At 40.5% G+C, this 20,875-nt stretch overlaps 3 protein-coding genes across 3 annotated transcripts in view; 2 read left to right on the top strand and 1 right to left on the bottom strand.

Annotated features, from left to right (window-relative positions):
- Positions 1 to 20,875, bottom strand: part of LOC145535574 (heparan-sulfate 6-O-sulfotransferase 2-like) — a 163,849-nt gene that overhangs the window by 29,006 nt on the left and 113,968 nt on the right. The window lies entirely within an intron of this gene.
- Positions 572 to 1,283, top strand: LOC145535421 (uncharacterized). Its single transcript, XM_081563851.1, has 2 exons — positions 572 to 731; positions 896 to 1,283. Exons 1-2 carry the CDS (start codon positions 591 to 593, stop codon positions 1,145 to 1,147), a joined length of 393 nt encoding a protein of 130 aa, XP_081419977.1. The 5' UTR covers positions 572 to 590; the 3' UTR covers positions 1,148 to 1,283.
- On the top strand, positions 9,481 to 10,191 carry LOC145535830 (uncharacterized). Its single transcript, XM_081564168.1, has 2 exons — positions 9,481 to 9,640; positions 9,804 to 10,191. Exons 1-2 carry the CDS (start codon positions 9,500 to 9,502, stop codon positions 10,053 to 10,055), a joined length of 393 nt encoding a protein of 130 aa, XP_081420294.1. The 5' UTR covers positions 9,481 to 9,499; the 3' UTR covers positions 10,056 to 10,191.

Raw genomic sequence — 20,875 nt, 5'->3', positions numbered from 1 at the left:
GAAATCTGATAAAGTCCAGACTTTAGTTAATAATACTCTTTCGGTGTTGGTTCACTAAGTTGAACAAATGTTCCATACTAATGTACAATGTTAAAGGGGTATTGGTTGTGGAGTATATTAATATATTCTTCACAATTTTTCTGTAAATATAAAACTTCTAAAGTAAAAACTTTTTTGCAAACAAAAACAGGAAATAATAGATGATGAGATCTGGAGGACAAGAGAATTAAACACTGAATGGGGTTGGCCATGAGGAATGATTGGAGGGAACAACTGCTCCCTAACTTGTACATCACAAGAACTGAACCAGACAACATGAGGAAACGTGGAAAGTCAACTTGTGAAACCTCTTTAATGGGTGTTGAGGAGGCACTCCGTTCCTCAAACCAGAGGACGTAGACTCTGGACCCTGCCCCTTCCCCATGATGTTCAAAGGTGGTGCCTTGTGATGTCAAGCCATGTCAGGGCTACCATTGGCCGGAGAAATTTCTTGCTGACCAATCAAAGCTGACGAATGTGGTTCTTCATTGTGCTGGAAAGGTATATATAGAGACGCCAGACACCTTGGTGTAGGCCACTGTTGCTACAACATGGCAGACCTAATTGAGGAAGTGAAGGAGGAGGAGTCAGAGATTGAGATAGACAGTGTCAATTTGGAGCAACAATTCTCAAGTTCTAAAGGAAGGAAGAGAAAGATGTCTGATCAGACCAAGGGCTTGGACAGTGAGAAGGTCAGATTACCTTACTCATGTTCCTCCTCTTCATCCCCTACCCGAGATATACCGTGCCCTTGCCTGGAACAAAACCCCTCCTCAATGCACACCCGTTCTCTCAAAGTTCTCCTTCCCATCCTCCCTCACTAATGTCTTTCTGGATGACTTTGTTTTCTTACCAGATACAAAAGATCATGAGGAAGGTAGAATCAACCCTTCAGCAGAATCAGAACAGGAATAAGAAAGGGAAGAAGTCGACGATACTCGTCTTCTACTACCACCCGCAGAAAGAAAAGAAGGATAAAACTCAGCCAACGGCAGATGAAGAAACCGCGGAGGATTCTTCCAACATTTCTCCCGACAACAGTTCTTACAGCACTTCTCCCGACAATTCTCCAAGTAACCCCCTGTGCGCACCTGGAGGCCGACTTTGAGCAATCTGCTGCAACTCCAGGAAAAGCACCGGCAGAATAGTCGTTTGTGCAGGGATCAAACATAACAACGATGGTCCCCTCTGTACAGACCCAAGTACTCAGATGTTGATTAAAGTATCAACAAGTTGTAAAAACATGTATGTGTATATGTTTTTTGATGATGGGGAGGGAAGGAAAGGAAGGGTCAGGTGTGTGAGAGGGAGGGAGGTGGCATCCTTGCAGTTTAGGGCCCAGACTAGCCAGTCCATACTTACTCAGACACTGGGAATGAGGACTGGGTGAACACTGGGCACTGCAGACTGAAGATTTCTTCCTGAACACCATATCCCCCTGGTGAGGAGGAAAAGGACGTGGTATTTCTGTGTGTTTCAGAGGACCCACCTGGGGAGAGGGATGATGTAGGGGTGGTGGCCGTGTGTAATAATCAGATTCCACTTTTGATGTTTGACAACTGAGTTTTTACGCGTCATCAATTTCTGTTCCTCTTCTGGCCCACATTTGGGCAACCTGATAAAAACAGCCAGGGAATAAAGGAACATGAAATAGAAAGAGATATACCTAACCTTAAACATTGGAATTGTTGCCTTGCCTACATTTCCCATAGCCAAAACCTCCATTACCCCAAATAGCCTCTAGTGCACATGGATAATCTGACTCAATGAGTAATAAAATTAAGTCTTTGGCCCTTATAATCAGCCTTCAAAATATGACACCGAACAGACCTTTCCCCTTAGTTACAGTCACATTTTTCACCTCAGTTGTTTTTAAAAAGATTCAGTCTCAATGAAAGCAGGGTCTTTGCAGATTGAAACCCATTATAGCAGACCTATTTAGAGAGGGTGTGGTTATCCCCACTCCTGCACTTAACAGACAAATTTTACTTGATCTTAAAGCTGTAAAATGAGAACAGGGCCTCAGTGTGAACTTGTACCCTTGGTGTCACGGCCCCACTCGCTAGATCTCCATTGATATTATTGAAAATACTACTTCCACCGAACAACTGGTAAATACTTTTTAGTCATAGCAAAGCATTTGGCTAGCATGCTGTTTTCACTGCCTATATCAACAACTTCTCAGCTACACTTAACCTTCACCTTCAGAGGAACACAATACACCTTCACCTGTCTACTCAGTGGGGCCACTGTCCACACCTGCCATCTCACACAGTCTCTGAAGGCAATATTTTCACCAGCTCTAGCTTGTCACGGGGACACAATTAGGACCTCACACTGATGACATCCTGCTTTGAGGAGATTCCTATGACACACTAGTACACAGTCCCACCACATCAGTTAAGTTCCTGAAAATTCTTTGGTAAGTTGAGTACTGCTCCAATCTTGCCAATGACGAGAAACAAATTTTAGTCTTCTATGAAGTATCCATACTGTTAAGACAAGCCCAACATGTTTTAGAAATTTTTAGATTCTGGAGGCAACACTTCCTCACATACACAGTATTTTCGGTTGGTAACTTCCAAATAGGCCTGCTTTGAATGAGACTCCCTGTGTCAAAAGATTCTAGAATCTGCCTAAATTGCCAAAGAACAAGCACTCCTATTAGGAGCCCCTTAGACTCCTTCACTGTGCAAGCTTTAGCAACTTTCTCTCACGTAACTTGGAGTCCCTGTACTATCAGTGATAGCTATTAGTCTCATGGGCTTCTGATACAAGGAACTGCCCACCTTGGCCCAATGCTCTATGACCTTAGTGTAGCACATGTGGGTACATGCTGGACTTGCCTGGAAGTACAGACTATCTCAGGTCTTGAACCTATGACCCTCCATATCCAGCTGCCCACTTGGCCTTTGATTACAGAAGTAGCACTCTGCAAGCTCAGCATAGCTAGTGAGGCCTCCTTGCTATAGGATGGAGCTGACCCTGGGCCCTCTGCATACCCTATCTTCAGGAGAGGGTACCTTCCCCTGTGCTCAGCCCCTTGTCAGATGCCACACTGCTACAAGAGTTCATCTCTTAGAACCCCTGGACACCTGGGGAGCCCCTTAGCATCAACACAGTGAAAACCAAAGGTTAAGATCATTCACTTAACCAATGGTATCATCACCATGACACTTGATGGAGCTTGGTTGAGAGTTGCTACTTTTCATCTCTTCATCAGAATGTTCTTATGAAGGACAGGACCCAAAGGTCAGCTCAAATGTTCAAACTTTATGTAGTTACCTTTGCAGACAATGCGTGGCCAATAATTGGCCTCATCTTCACATCTTTATAGATCTTTGGGCCATTGCCAATGGGCTGACCGTCTATTCTGGCCAAGTCAAACAATTCCTATCCAAGCTTGTCTCATTTAGGGTGAAGAACTCGCGGAATCTCTTGCCTCTGGAGAAATTATACCCAAAATGTAAATCAAGGTCACACATTTCTCCACATATGAAAGCCACAACACAATGTCTCACCACGGCACTCCTTGTCCTCTTCAGAGTTCTACACATTGATAGAAACCCACTCATTTTACTTCTGAGAATACAAAATAGTAGCTCTTGAACAAGATATTCAATGGAACACTCATTTCCTTTACTGGTCGCACACTACAGGTGCCATAATGGCTTCCATAAACAAGTTGAAATTAAATTAACCATGCAATGCTTTAGTTATCAAACAAACATAATGGGTAAATTGTAACAGAGTTTGATCTCATTGTTTATTCAGTTTATCGACTTGTCATGGACATATAAAATTGCCTATGTTTAAGGTGTAGAACTTGATGCTTTGATTGTATCTATATCCATACCTACATCTATAGAATGAAAGAATCACAATCATGTAATGACCCATCACCTCACAGTTACTATTCTTTCTCTTTTTTATTTGGCCTAACTCTATTTTTGATGCATAAATGATTATGTGAGTAACAATCATTTTCATATATTCTTGGTGTATGTATGAAATCATTAGTCTTCACATTGAGATGAAATTTGGGGTGGGCGGTGTACATCCACTTCTATGAGATGATATCAAGCTCCCATATTTCACAAAACCATATATATGTGTGTGCACATATATATATATATATATATGTATATACGTATTTATACATATGAGAAAGATATCACTATTTCAGGAAACAAATATGGCTTGAGGGCCTAGTATGTGTCAGATATTGTTCTTGGTTCTGGACTTACAGTGAAGAACATAAAGTCAATAGTTCCTGTCATCAAGTAATTTCTATTTTCATGGGCAAGGGGTGGTTCATGGTATTGGTGTGGGGCAGAGGACAGCTTGTAGCTAAAGGGTATGGGGAAACCTTCTCTGAGGTGTTGATATCTGAATCAAGAGTTGAAGAATGAGATACAGTCGGTTGTGTGAAGAGTTTGAAGTACAGCATTATAGGTAGAATAGCAAGTAGCCATGTCGTGAGGCAAGAACAGTGTGCTGAGGAGCTATAAAAGGTTGAGTGTGACTGGAGATCAGTCAGAGAAGAGCACAGCAGAGTGAGAAGACTGAGGCTAGAGAGGCAGAGGTGAGGTCTTGTAGGGACTTGTGCAGTAAGAATCTAGACTTTATCTTCTGTGCAGTGGAGGGCTGTTTGATAGTTTGATAAAGGAAGTGATATAGTCTGATTTCCGTTTTATAAAGTTCACTGAATGTTGTGAACTCTGTAGAGTCAGAGGAGTCTCAGCCTCTTAACACTACAGAAGTATGATATAATGATAACTGAGACAGGGGTTGCAGCAGAGGGAGCATAACAGTATCTAGTCGAACAGTTGGGACCACAGGATTTCAAGTCCAATCTCACCATCTAAAAGCTATATGACCTTGAGTAATGTTCTAAATTTTGATAACACTTAGTTTTCTCATCTGTAAAATGGGAATGATGATTGCATGTATCTGTATCTTAGAGTCATTCTGGGATTGAATGGAACAATTTATGTAAAACACCTGACATTATATTAGAACAATACTAAGCATATGATTAAATGGCTTCTGTTTTTATTGATAATATAAATACGTACATACATACATACGTAAGTACATACTTTTTGTTTCCTTCTCCCCTACCCTCCAATTCCAAACCTAGGATGTCCTGTGTTAGCTGATGTTAAGCCATGAGTAATGAGCCCGTCTTTTATCCTAGAAGACAGAGTATTTGGGAGCACCTTCTCTCAGTGGTTAGGCATTCTGGTACCTTTAGATAATAAGTGTCTGTCTACGGCTTATAATTAATTTATTTAATGAATATAGTAGTATCTGATTTCTAACCTTCTCTTTCTATCTAATGAATCATTGCTGGAATACCTACATCCTCTTCTCCAACCTCTTCCATGGATCTTAAATGAACAGCAACCCATATTTCTTCCTTATCTGCAAACATAACATGCTGAGCTTAGTTAGACTGTTTTCCCAGTTGCTTCTTTCCAAATGCAGCTTTGAGTTCTTCTTTCCTCAGAAAAATCTTCTTGCATTTTTCAAAGCAGGTCTTCATTTTATTACTTCCTGATCAGGACTCTTCCAAAGTCGCTTGTTCCCTGGATCCTTTTACTTTCCTGTTTCATTCTCTGATATTTGCCCATCCTTCCACATTAGCATCATTTAAGACTGAAAGTAAGAAGCTGTTTAGTGGCTTCTCTACATAATGAAATAAGACTAGATGTTTCCTTCCTCTTTGAAGGAATTGCTTCCCCTTCTGCACCTAGAGCAGCCAAGTGATGAAAATGTCCTCATTCTTTAAGGCTAAACTCAAATGGTGCTTCTGCTCTGAAGCCTCTCTGCTGCCAAGGCCAGCAGAGTCCATTGCTTCTGTGCTCCTACAGATACTTGCATTAAAGCAATTGCCATTTTGTATTAGAATTTTTCATATACTTATTTGTCTTCCCCAATATACAATATACAACAAGGACAAGCATATTTCGTTCATCTCTGCAATCCCAACACCTGAACACAACACACAAAATTATGGTCACTGCTCAAGGCATGATTGATGCACTCCTGGAGGAGTGAGTACTCAAATCATTCTGCATGTACTAAATCATGTTTCCTGCTTTATAATGTTTGCTTAGAAAATGTTAAGCTTAAAATCATTTACCATTTTTATTGTTAAAAACTCAAAATAGAGGGATGAACTTTAAAAAAATTACCCTAAGCACTAAAAACTGAAAACACTCTGTGATAGGCACACTTTTTACAACTATTTGTCTGTACATGGCTCTAAATGGATGCTAAATAGATAAAGACAGCATTTGAAATATTTTTCACTTGCTAATTTAGAACACTACTTTTCATAGCTTTAAAATCTTTGAGTATTTTTGAACAGCCCATGAAAAATTGATAAACATTTTGTTCATCTGAAGTTATAAATGCATTAGACTAGGATAGGCTGAGAAATTTACATGGGATTTTCTTGTATCCAGGTACAGTAGTAGTAGATTATCTGCTATCAGAGAAAATATATCTCAATGGTGTAACTGAGAATTCAAATAGAAACTTTGGTATGTTTATTTTACCTGAATGAATTTTCAAATCAGTGGTGAAACAATGATCTGTTTAGTAATCTGCACTGGGATAACTGGTTTTCCATATGATGGTAAACAGTCAGCTCCCCGTCTGACTGTGGCTCAGATCATGAACTCCTTGTTGCAAAATTCAGACTTCAATTGAAGAAAGCAGGGAAAATGACTAGGGCATTCAGATATGACCTAAATCAAATCCCTTACAATGATACAGTGGAAGTGACAAGTAGATGCAAAGGACTAGATATGATAGACAGAATGCCAGAAGAACTATGGGTGGAGGTTTGTAACACTGTACAGGAGGTGGTGATCAAGACCATCGACAAGAAAAAGAAATGTAAAAAGGCAAAAGGGCTGTCTGAGGAGGGCTTCCAAATAGCTGAGAAAAGAAGAGCAGCTAAAGGCAAAGGAGAAAAGGAAAGACATACCCATCTGAATGCAGAGTTCCAAAGAATAGCAAGGAGAGATAAGAAAGCCTTCCCAAGTGATCAGTACAAAGAAATAGAGGAAAACAATAGAATGGGAAAGACTAAAGATCTCTTCAAGAAAATTAGAGATACGAAGGGAACATTTCATACAAAGTTGGGCACAATAAAGGACAGAAATGGTATGGACCTAACAGAAGTGGAAGATACTAAGAAGAGGTGGCAAGAATACACAGAAGAACTATACAAAAAGATCTTAATGACCGAGATAACCAGGATGGTGTGATCCCTGACCTAGAGCCAGACATCCTGGAACACGAAGTCAACTGGGCCTCAGAAGCATCACTAGGAACAAAGCTAGTGGAGGGGATGGAATTCTAGGGGAGCTATTGCAAATCCTAAAGACAATGCTGTGAAAGTTCTGCACTCAATATGCCAGCAAATTTGGAAAAGTCACCGGCGGCCCCAGGGCTGGAAAACATCAGTTTTCATTCCAATCCCAAAGAAAGGTAATGCCAAAGAATGCTCAAACTACCACACAACCGCACTCATCTTACTGGCTGGTAAAGTAATACTCAAAACTCTCCAAGCTAGACTTCAGCAGTACATGAAGCAACAATTTCCAGATGTTTAAGTTGTATTTAGAAAAGGCACAGGAATCAGACATCAAATTGCCAACATCCGCTGGATCATACAAAAAGTAAGAGAATTCCACAAAACATCTACATCTGCTTTATTGGCTAAGACAAAGCCTTTGACTGTGTGGATCATAACAAACTGTGGAAAACTTTTACCAGACAGGAATACCATACCACCTTACCTGCCTCCTAAGAAATCTGTATGCAGGTCAAGAAGCAACAGTTCCAAATTGGGAAAGGAGTACGTGAAGATTGTATATTGTCACCCTGCTTATTTAACTTATATGCAGAGTACATTATGTGAAATGCGGGGCTGGAGAAAGCACAAGCTGGAATCAAGGCTGCTGGGATAAATATCAATAACCTCAGATATGCCGATGACACCACACTTATCACAGAAAGCATAGAGGAACTAAACCGTCTTCTGATGAAAATGAAAGAAGGGAGTGATAAAGCAACAAAGATCATGGCATCCGGTCCCATCACTTCATGCCAAGTAGATGGGGAAACAATGGAAACAGTCACAGACTTTATTTTCTTGGGCTCCATAATCATTGGAGATGGTGACTGCATCCATGGAATTAAAAGATGCTTCTGCCTTGGAAGAAAATCTATGAATAACCTAGACAGCATAGTAAAAAGCTGAGACGTGACTTTGCCAACAAAAGTCCATGTATTCAAAGATATGGTTTTTCCATAAGTCCTGGATGGATGTGAGAAGTGGACCATAAAGAAAGTTGAGCAATGAACTGTGGTGCTGGAGAAGACTCTTGAGAGTCCGTTGGACTGCAAGGATATCAAACCAGTCAATTGTAAAGGAAATCAGTCCTGAATATTCATTGGAAGGACTGATGCTGAAGCTGAAGCTCCAAAACTTTGGCCACCTGATCCGAAGAACTGACTCATTTGAGAAGACTCCGATGCTGGGAAAGATTGAATGCAGGAAGAGAAGGGGACGACAGAGGAGTTGGTTGGATGATATCACCAACTTCGAGCTTGAGCAAGCTCCGGGAGTTGGTGATGGACAGCGAAGCCTGGCCTGCTGCAGACCATGCGGTCCCAAACAGAAAAGACTGAGGGACTGAACTGAACTGAACTCAGAAACAAGAAATCTAAAAAAGTGTCACAGCAAAGAGGAACTAAGAAAGCGTAACATGGAATGAATAAATTTAGTGTAGTATCCTGGATGGGATACTGGGACGGCAAGAGGACATTAGGTAAAAACCAAGAAAATCTGATAAAGTCCCGACTATAGTTAATAATACCCTTTCAGTGTGGTTCACTAAGTTGAACAAATGTTCCATAGCAATGCACAATGTTAATAAGCGGAATTTGTTATGGAGTGTACGATTATACTCTTCACAATTATTCTGGAAATCTAAAACTTCTAAAGTAAAGAGTTTAAAAAAAGAAAAAAACACACCAAACACTAGGTGATGAGATCTGGAAGATGACAGAATTAATCACTGAATGGGGGTGGCCATGAGGAATGGTTTGGAGGGAACACTGGCTCCCTAACTTGTACACCACAAGAACTGAACTGGACAAATGAGGAAAAGTGGAAAGTCAAATTGCAAAGGCTCTTTAATGGTTTTGAGGAAGCACTCTCTTTCCTCAACCAGAGCACCTAGACTCCTCTGCACCCTGCCCCTCCCCCATGGATCTTAGAAGGTGGGGCCTTGTGACGTCAAGCCGTGTCAGGGCTACCATTGGCTGGAGAAATTTCTTGCTGACCAATCAAACTGACAGTTGTGGCTCTTCATTGTCCCGGGAAGGTATATATAGAGACGCCAGGCACCTTGGTGTAGGCCACTGTTGCTACAACATGGCGGACCTAATCGAGGAAGTGAAGGAGGAGGAGTCAGAGACTGAGATAGACAGTGTCAATTTGGAGGAACAAGTCTCAAGTTCTGAAGGAAGGAAGAGAAAGATGTCTGATCAGACCAAGGGCTTGGACAGTGAGAAGGTCAGATGCCCCCACTCATGTTCCTCCTCTTCATCCCCCACCCAAGACTCCCCCTGCCCCTGCCTGGCACAAACCCCTCCTCAATGCACACCCGTTCTCTCAAAGTTCTCCTTCCCATCCTCCCTCACTAATGTCTTTCTGGATGACTTTGTTTTCTTACCAGATACAAAAGATCATGAGGAAGGTAGAATCAACCCTTCAGCAGAATCAGAACAGGAATAAGAAAGGGAAGAAGTCGACGATACTCGTCTTCTACTACCACCGGCAGAATAAAAAGAAGGATAAAACTCAGCCAATGGCAGATGAAGAAACCACGGAGGATTCTTCAAACATTTCTCCCGACAACAGTTCTTACAGCACTTCTCCCGACAATTCTCCAAGTAACCCCCTGTGCGCACCTGGAGGCCGACTTTGAGCAATCTGCTGCAACTCCAGGAAAAGCACCGGCAGAATAGTCGTTTGTGCAGGGATCAAACATAACAACGATGGTCCCCTCTGTACAGATCAAAGTACTCAGATGTTGATGATTAAAGTATCAAAAGCAGCAAAAAGATGTGTATCTGTTTTCTAATGATGGGGAGGGAAGGAAAGGAAGGGTCAGGTGTGTGAGAGGGAGGGAGGTGGCATCCTTTCAGTTTAGGGCCCAGACCAGCCAGTCCATACTTACTCAGACTCTGGGTATGAGGACTGGGTAAAGACTGAGAACTACAGACTGAAGATATCTGAGCACTGAAGATTTCTTCCTGAACGCTTCATCCCACTGGTGAGAAGGAAAAGGACTTGGTATTTCTGTGTGTTGCAGAGGTCCCATCTGGGGAGAGGGATGATGTAGGGACGGTGGGTCTGTGTAATAATCAGATTCCACTTTAGATGTTTGACAACTGGGTTTTTACCCCTCATCAATTTCTGTTCCTCTTCTGGCCCACATTTGGGAAAGCTACTAAAAACAGCCAGGGAATAAAGGATCATGAAATAGAAATAGATATACCTAACCTTAACCACTGGAATTATTGCCTTGCCTACATTTCCCATAGCCAAAACATCCATTACCCCCATATAGTCTCTAATGCATGTGGATAATCTAACTCAATGAGTAATAAAATTAAGTCTTTGCCCCTATAATCACCTTTAAAATATGAGACCCTATGGACCTTTTCCCTTAGCTGCAATCACACTTTTCACCTCAGTTGTTTTTAAAAAGATTCAATCTCAATCAAAGCAGGGTCTTCGCAGATGGAAACACATTACAGGAGACCTATTTGGAGAGGATGTGGTTATCCCCACTCCTGCACTTAACAGACAAATTTTACTTGATCTTAAAGCTGTAAAATGAGAACAGGGCCTCAGTGTGAACTTGTACCCTTGGTGTCATAGCCCCACTTACTACATCTCCATTTATATTATTGAAAACACTGCTTCCACTGAATAACTGGTAAAAACTTTTTAGTCATAGCAAAGCATCTGGCTAGCATGCTGCTTTCACTGCCTGTATCAACTTCTCAGCTACACTTAACCTTCACCTTCAAAGGGAAATGCTACACCTTCACCTGTCTACTCAGTGGGGCCACTGTCCACACCTGCCATCTCACACAGTCTCTGAAGGCAATATTTTCACCAGCTCTAGCTTGTCCTAGGGACACAATTAGGACCTCACACTGATGACATCCTGCTTTGAGGAGATTCTTATGACACACATATTACACGGTCTCCCCACTTCAGTTAAGTTGCTGAAAACTCTTTGGTAAGTGCTGGACTGCTCGTCTTCACAGGGCTGATAAATAGCTTTTAGGCTTCTTATTACCCATACTGTTAAAACAAGCCCAACATGTTTTAGACATTTTTACATTCTGGAGGCAACATTTCCTCATATACACAGTATTTTTGGTCGGTAATTTCCAAATAGGCCTGCCTTGAATGAGACTCCCTGTGTCAAACGATTCTAGAAAATGCCTAAATTGCCAAAGAACAGGCACTCCTATTAGCGCCCCTGAGACTCCGTCACTGTGCAAGCTTTACCAACCTTCTCTCATGTATCTTGGAGTTTCCGTACCATCAATGATGGCCGGTAGTCTGCTGGGCTTCTGATACAGGGAACTGCCCACCTTGGCCCAATGCTCTATGACCTTAGCATAGCACATGTGGGTACATGCTGGACTTGCCTGGAAATACAGACTATCTCAGGTCTTGAACCTATGACCCTCCATATCCAGCTGCCCATTTGGCCTTTGATTATGGAAGTAGCACTCTGGAAGCTCAGCATAGCTCAGCCCCCTATCAGATGTCACACTGCTACAAGAGTTCATCTGTTAGATCCCTTGGACACATGGGGAGCCCCTTAGGATCAACACAGCAGAAACCAAAGGGAGTTCATTCACTTAATCAGTGCTATCATTACTATCAGACTTGATTGAGCTTGCTTGAGAGTTTCTACTTTTCATCTCTTCATCAGAATGTTCCTGCTAAAGGACAGGACCCAAAGGTCAGCTCAAATGGCCAAACTTCAGGTAGCTATTTTAGCACAGAATGTCTGGGCCAACAACTGGCCTCATCTTTACACCTTTATAGATCTCTGGGCCACTGCCAATGGGCTGACCGTCTGTTCTGACCAAGTCAAACAATTCCTATCCAAGGTTGTCTCACTTAGGGTAAAGAACTCACGGAATCTCTTGCCTCTTGAGAGATTATACCCAAAATATAAATCAAGGTCACACATTTTCTACACATATTAAAGTCACAATACAGTGTCTCACGATGGCACTCTTTGGAGTTCTACACATTGAACGAAACCTAGGCACTCATTTTGCTATTCAGAATACACAATAGTAACTCTTGAACAAGATATTCAGTGGGACACTAACCTGCTTTACTGGTCTCCTGCTCCAGCTGCCAAAATGTTTTCCATAAACAAATCTAAATTAAATTAACTATTCAATTTGTTGTCAAACAAACATCATGGGTAAATTGTAATAGAGATTGATCCCATTGTTTATTCAATTTTATTGAGTTATAATGGACAAATTAAAATTCCATATGTTTAAGGTATAGAACTTGATGTTTTGATTGTCTATATCCATACCTACATCTATAGAATGAAAAAATCACAACCATCTAATTACCCATCACCTCACAGCTACTATTATTTCTCTTTTTTTTTGGCCTAACTCTATTTTGATGCATAACTCATTATGTGAGTAACAATCATTTTCATATTTTCCTGGTGTATGTGTGGCATCATTAGTCTTGACATTGAGATGAAATTTGGGGAGAGGGGTGTACATTTCATTTCTATGAGATGACATCAAGCTCCCATATTTCACAAAAAGAATATATATATATATATATATGTGTGTGTTTATATACATATGAGTATGAAACTTTAAGAAAATACCAGTATTTTAGGAAACAAATATGTCTTGAGTGCCTAAGATGTGTCAGATATTGTTCTTGGTTCTGGACTTACAGAGAAGGACATAAAGTCAATAGTTCCTGTCATCAAGTAATTTCTATTTTCATAGGTGAAGGGGTGGTTCACGGTATTGGTGTGGGGCAGAGAAGAGCTGCTTTGGCTAAAGGGTGTGGGGAAACCTTCTCTGAGGAGTTGATATCTGAATCAAGATTTGAAGAATGAGATACAGTCAGTTGTGTGAAGATTTTGAAGAAGAGCATTTTAGGTAGAATAGCAAGTAGCCATGTCATGATACAAGAACAAGAACAGTGTGCTGCTGCTACTGTTGCTAAGTCGCTTCAGTCGTGTCTGACCCTGTGCGACCCCATAGACAGCAGCCCACCAGGCTCCGCCGTCCCCGGGATTCTCCAGGCAAGAATACTGGAGTGAGTTGCCATTTTCTTCTCCATTGTGCTGAGGAACTGCCAAAGCTTGATGTAACTGCAGTACAGTCACAGAGGGGCAGAGTAGTAAGAGAACACTGAGACTGGAGAGGCAGAGAGGAGGTCTTGTAGGGACTTCTGCGGTAAAAACCTGGACTTTTATCTTATGTGCAGTGGAGGGCTGCTAGATGGTTTGATAAAGAAAGTGATACAATCTGATTTACATTTTAGAAAGTTCACTGAATGTTGTGAACTCTGTAGGAAAAGAGGAGTCTCAAGCTCTTGGCACTACACAAGTATGATCTGATGATGACTGAGACTAGGGTTGTAGCAGAGGGAATATAACAGTATCTAGTTGAGCAGTTGGGACCACAGGATTCAAATCTAATCTGAATTTATAGCTTCACCACCTAAAGGCTATTTGACCTTGAGTAAGTTTCTTAACTTCTGCCAACACTTAGTTTTCTCATCTGTAAAATGGGAATGATGATAGCATGTATCTATACCTTAGAGTCATTCTGGGATTCAATAGAACAATTTATGTAAAACACCTGATATTATATTAGAACAATAATATGCATAGGAAAAAACGGTTTCTCCTTTTATCGATAATATAAATATGTACATACATACAGATATACATACATACTTCTTGCTTCTTTCTGCCCTACCACCCACACAAACCTAGGATGTCCTCTGTCAGCTGCTGTTAGGCCATGAGTAATGAGCCCTTGTTTTTTCCTTGAAGACACAGTACTTGGGGGTGCCTTCTCTCAGTGGTTAGGCATTCTGGTGCCTTTAGATAATAAGTGTCTGTCTATGGCTTATGATTAATTTATTTAATAAGTAACAGTAGTATCTGATCTTTAACATTCTCTTTCTACCTAATGAATCATTGCTGGAATACCTACCCCTTTTTCTCCAACCTCTTCCATGGGTTCTAAATGAACAGCAACCCATATTTCTTCCTTATCTGCAAATATAACATGCTGAGCTTAGGCAGACTGCTTTCACACTTTCTTCCTTCCATTAAATGCAGCTTTGAGTTGTTCTTTCCTCAGAAAAATCTGCTTGCATTTTTCAAAGCAGGTTCTCATTTTATTACTTCCTGATCAGGACTCTTCCAAAGTCCCTTGTTCCCTTGATCCTTTTACTTTCTCTTTTTGGTCTCTGATATTTGCCCATCTTTCCACATTAGCATCATTTAAGACTGCAAGTAAGAAGCTGTTTAGTGGCTTCTCTACATAATGAAATAGGGCTAGATGTTTCCTTCCTCTTTGAAGAAATTGCTTTCCCTTCAGCACCTAGAGTGGCCGAGTGATGAAAGTGTCCTCATTCTTTAAGGCCAAACTCAAATGGTGCTTCTGCTTTTAAGCCTCTCTGCTGTCAATGCCAGCAGAGTCCACTGCTCCTGTGCTCCTACAGATACTTATATTAAAGCAATTGCCATTTTGTATTAGAAATTTTTATGTACCTATTCGTCTTTCCCAATATACAATATACAACAAGGACAAGCATATTTCATTCATCTCTGCAATCCCAACACCTGAACACAAGACACAATATTATGGTCACTGCTCAAAGCATGATTGATGACTTACTGGAGGAGTGAATACACAAATAATTCTGTGTATACTAGATCATGTCCCCTGCTTTATAATGTTTGCTTTAGAAAATGTTAAGCTTAAAGTCGTTTACCATTTTTATGTTAAAGACTCAAAGTACAAGGATAAACATTTAAAAAAAGAACCCCAAGCACTAAAACCTGAATACACCCTGTGATATGAACACTTTTTACAACTATTTTTCTGTACATGTCTCTAAATAAATGCTAAATAGCTGAAGACAGTATTTTAACTATTTTTCACTTGCTATTTTAGACCAAGAGTTTTCATAGTTTTAAAATTCTTTGAGTATCTTAGAATAGCCAATGAAAAATTGATAAACTAAACATTATGTTCATCTGAAATACATCAGACTAGGATAGGTTGAGAAGTTTACATGGGATCTTCTTGTATTCAATTGCAGTAGTATAAGATTATCTGCTATCAGAGAAAATAGATCTATCTGGTACATCTGAGAATTCAAATAGAGGATTTAGTATGTTTATTTTACATGAAAGCTGAATTTTCAAATCAGTGGTGAAACAATGATCTTTTTAGTAATCTGATCTGTAACCTTCTCTTTCTACCTAATGAATCATTTCTGGCATACCTACTCCCTTTTCTCCAACCTCTTCCATGGGTCCTAAATGAACAGCAACCCATATTTCTTCCTTACCTGCAAACATAACATGTTTAACTGGTTTTACATATGATGGTAAACAATCAGTTCCTGGTCTGACAGTAGCTCAGATCATGAACTCCTTATTGCAAAATTCAGACTTAAATTGAAGATAGTAGGGAAAACCACTGGGCCAATCAGGTATGACCTAAATCAAATCCCTTAGGATGAAACAGTGACTAATAGATTCAAGGGATTAGGTCTGAAAGAAAGAGTATCTGAAGAGCTAGGGACAGAGGTTTGTCACATTGTACAGGAGGTGGTGATCAAGACCATCGACAAGAAAAAGAAATGCAAAAAGGCAAACTGGTTGTCTGAGGAGGCCTTACAAATAGCTGAGAAAGGAAGAGAAGCTAAAGTCAAGGGAGAAAAGGAAAGATATACCCATCTGAATGCAGAGTCCCAAAGAATAGCAAGAAGAGACAAGAAAGCCTTCCTAAATGATCAATGCAAAGAAATAGAGGAAAACAATAGAATGGGAAAGACTAAAGATCTCTTCAAGAAAATTTGAGATACCATGGGAACATCTCATGTAAAGATGGACACAATAAAGGACAGAAACGGTATGGATCTAACAGAAGCGGAAGATGCTAAGAAGAGGTGGCAAGAATACACAGAAGAACTATATAAAAAAGATCTTCATGACCCAGATAACCACGATGGTGTGATCCCTGACCTAGAGGCAGACATCCTGGAACGCAAAGTCAAGTGGGCCTCAGGAAGCATCACTACGAACAAAGCTAGTGGAGGTGATGGAATTCCAGTTGAGCTTTTTAAAATCCTAAAAGATGATGCTGTGAAAGTTCTGCACTTAATATGCCAGCAAATTTGGAAAGCTCAGCAGTGCCCACAGGACTGGAAAAGGTCAGTTTTCATTCAATTCCAAGGAATTTTGAAACTATCATACAACTGAGCTCATTTCACATGCTAGTAAAGTAATGCTCAAACTCCTTCAAGGGAGGCTTCAGCTGTACATGGACTAAGAGCTTCAGGTGTACAAGCTGGAATCAGAAAAGGCAAAAGAACCAAATAGCAAATTGCCAACATCCATTTGTTCATAGAAACAGCAAGGGCATTCCAGAAAAAAATCTACTTCTGCTTCATTGACTATGCTAAAGCCTTTTACTGTGTGGATCACAACAAATGTGGAAAATTATTAAAGAGATGGGAATACCAGACCATCTTACCTGCCCCTTGAGAAACCTATATGCAGGTCAAGAAACAACAGTTAGAATCAGACATGGAACAACAGACTGGTTCCAAATTGGGAAAGGAATATGCCAAGGCTGTATATAGACCTCCTGCCTATTTAACTTATATGCATATTGCAACATGCTGGGCTGCATGAATCACAAGCTGGAATCAAGATTGCTGGGAGAAATATCAAATCCTCTGATAAGTAGATGATACCACTCTAATGGCATAATGTGAAGCAAACTAAAGAGTCTCTTCATGAAAGTGATACAGGAGGGTGAAAAAAACTACCTTAAAATTCAACACTCAAAAAACGAAGATCATGGCATCCAGTCCCATCACCTCATGGCAAATAGGCATGGAAAAAGTGGAAACAGTAGCAGATTTCCTCTTCCTGGGCTCCAAAATCACTGCAGAACAGTTACTGCAGCCACAAAATTAAAAGACGCTTGCTCTTTGGAATAAAAGCTGTGACAAACCTAGACAGCATATTAAAAAGCAGAAACATCACTTTGCTGACAAAGGTCTGTATAGTCAAAGCTATGCTTTTTCAAGTAGTCATGTACGGGTATGAGAATTGGACCATAAAGAAAGCTTAGCGCCAAAGAACTGATGCTTTCAAAGTGTGGTGCTGCAGAAGACTCTTGAGAGTCCGTTGTACATCAAGGAGATCAAACCAGTCAGTCATAAAGGAAATCAGCCCTGAATATTCATTGGAAGGACTGATGCTGAAGCTGAAGCTCCACCTCCAATATTTGGTCACCTGATGAGAATAGCCAACTCATTGGAAAAGACCCTGATGCTGAGAAAGATGAGGGCAGGAAGAGAAGGGGGCAGCAGAGGATGAGGTGTTTGGATGGCATCATCCACTCAATGAACATGAGTTTGAGCAAGCTCTGGGAGATAGCTTAGGATAGGGAAGCCTGGCGTGCTGCAGTCTATGGGGTTGCAAAGAGTGAGACACGACTTAGTGACACAACAACAACAACAACACAGTTGACTTACAATGTTTCTGTGTACAGCTAAGTGATTCAGATACATATATATATATATATATTTATATATAAATTGTTTTTCAAGTTCTTTTCATTATAGGTTATTACAAGATATTAAATAGTTCCTTGTGCTATACAGTAGGCCCCTGTTATCTTGTATTATTTTAATTTGCTAATTGTTTTGTGATTTTTGTTCTGTTTTCTGAAATGACTATGTTTCACTATGGCAGGGACAGCCTTTGCCTCTTTTGGTCCCTCTTGGCCCTGCTTAAGAGCATGACAAACACCACATCCCAGCAGACACAAGAAAAAGCAGCAAAAATTCAGTAGCAACCAGTTATTTCAGGCCTTCGGCTTCTAGACTGTTATTTCTTCCAAGGAAAGTAGAAAAACAGGCAGTGTAATATTGGGCAAAGGAGTCTTAAATGATGTTAGAAGTCAGAAGAAAAAGGACAAAAAAATTAAAAGTGGTGGTACCTTTGAGGGCCTCTAAGTGTTGAGTAGTGAACGGTTTGCCACATAAGGAAGGTAGCTTGAACACCTGCCAGAATAACTGGCCTCCACTCTGTGATTATCTGAGTATGCTTTTTAACTGTGAGTATTGCTTTTTTATTATTTGTTCTCCAACTGGAACCATATTCAGAGTAAGGTTTTAATTTTGAAAGCATGTGCTTTTTTTTAAATGTAAGTTTTAGAGATTTGTTGCGTTCATAAGCACAATTTTATTCTATTCAGCACATTCAGTATTTTTTCCATTTGAAGGACATCTGATTTTATCAAAGTTCATAAGACTACTAAGTCCACTTAACAGAAACTCATTTCCGAGCAGTCATTGCTGAAATCCATTTCTTAATTCAGGGATACCTATCATCTATGATAAAGTTTTTCAATTGTTAAAGAGCCTTAGACAGCTAAAACAATTACTCAGAGTCATTGAAACACATTTCTTATTCTGACTATGTTGCTTTCTATTGAGAAGGCCTTTTGAAAATGTTAGCAGAGTTCTCTGAGTGGAAAGAAGCCTGATGGGGACTCAGATCTGCCACTTATGCAACCCCATGACTCTGAGCAAGTCCTTTCCTCTCTGGGTCTCAGGAAGTTTTTTCTTCCTATAAGATCAGATATGGAAGATGAAATAGAAAGGGGAAAAGATCAAATGGATACAGAAGGTCAAACAGAAGAATGAAAAGTGGAAGCAGTGACAGATTTTATTTTCTTGGGCTCCAAACTCACTGTGGATGGTGACTGTAGCTATGAAATTAAAAGACACTTGCTCCTTGGAAGAAAACTTATGACAAACCTAAACAGAAAATTAAAAAGCAGAGATACCACTTTGCCGACAAAGGTCCATATAGTCAAAGCTATGGTTTTTCCAGTAGTCATGTACGGGTGTGAAAGTTGGACCATAAAGAAGGTTGAGCACTGAATAATTGGTGCTTTCAAACTGTGGTGCTACAGAAGACTCTTGAGAGTCGCTTAGACTGCAAGGAGATCAAATCAGTCAATCCTAAAGGAAATCAACCCTGAATATTCATTGGAAGGACTGATGCTGAAGCTGAAGCTCCAATACTTTGGCCACCTGAGACGAAGAGCCAACTCATTGGAAAAGACCCTGATGCTGAGAAAGATTGAAGGCAGGATGAGAAAGGGATGAAAGAGGATGAGATGGTTGGATGGCATCACTGACTCAATGGACATGAGTTTGAGCAAACTCCAGGAGATAGTGAAGGTCAGGGAAGCCTGGCATGCTGCAGTCCATGGGGTCACGAGTAGTCGGACACGACTTAGTGACTGAACAACAACAATAACAAACAAGATCAGAGTATTGAACTAAGTGGTCTATGAAGATTCTGGCATTCTAGTATGACTTTAGGATACTGAGGAAAGAGACAAGAGGAAACCAAATAATGGGACATTGGGTTGTATAGACCCAGTATAGAGGTATCATATGAACTGGGCCCATTTGGATCTCTTCAGAAGAAACAAATTTCTGAGAATCCAAGGCTGGAGATTCTCTACCATATGTTGACATGATACCTCAGCACCCCTGTAGTACCTCTGCCAATAGAGATAGGGGCCTCCTGTGACAAAGCACACAGATCACAGCCCCCAACCTTCTCGGGAGCATCACTGCTAATGGTTAAGCTGAATGCTCTGGACTCAGATACATTCAGATTCAAACTTTTGCTCTGCTGACTTTCTAAATGTGTGACCTTAGGCAAGTCTTTCAACCTCTGTACAGACTCAGCTTTCTCATTTAGAAGATTCAGTGACATAATACATATAAAGTGCTTAGTAGAGGGACTGATCTCTAATCACTCAAATGGCGGCTGCTATTATTATATTCATCGTGGTTATTAACAGAAGCACCTTAGCCATCTCTCTAAACATTTCACCTCTCTATATTACAGCCAAAAGAAACCCCACCTCTCTTTCTACAATTCCCTTTAGGTGAATTCCCAGTTACAGCCAAGCTAATCTACTCACTCTCTTACAATTCTTCTGATAGGTAACCAGTCCTACATCTTTGCTTGAGCTCTACCCACTGCCTTACCTGTTGACTCTCCCCTTTCTCCACCTTCGATAAATACTCTATTTGTCCCATCCTCTTGTCCTCCATGAAACATCCCTAATTACTTCAACTGACAACGATTACTTTTTCCTCTAAAGACAGTATTTTACTATGTAAATCACTTGCTTGAGAATTCATCACAAAAACTGCCTTATAGTTGGAGGCATTATAAATTATAGCCAGAATGACTTCACTTCTTACATGTGACTGCTTTGATGGCAGACACTGTACTGCACTCTTTCGTTTCCCCCTTCAGTGCCTAGCATAGAGTCGAGGTTTGATAATTTTTTTTTTAATTAACCCATGAACAAACCTTCAGTTCAGTTCAGTTCAGTTCAGTCACTCAGTTGTGTCTGACTCTCT

The sequence above is a fragment of the Giraffa tippelskirchi genome, chromosome X (assembly GCF_054371585.1).
Source record: "Giraffa tippelskirchi isolate mGirTip1 chromosome X, T2T-mGirTip1v1.2.pri, whole genome shotgun sequence".
In the NCBI taxonomy this organism is placed as follows: Eukaryota; Metazoa; Chordata; class Mammalia; order Artiodactyla; family Giraffidae; genus Giraffa; species Giraffa tippelskirchi.
The sequence above is the reverse complement of the archived record's forward strand: the minus strand, read 5'-3'. Positions and strand labels throughout refer to the sequence as shown.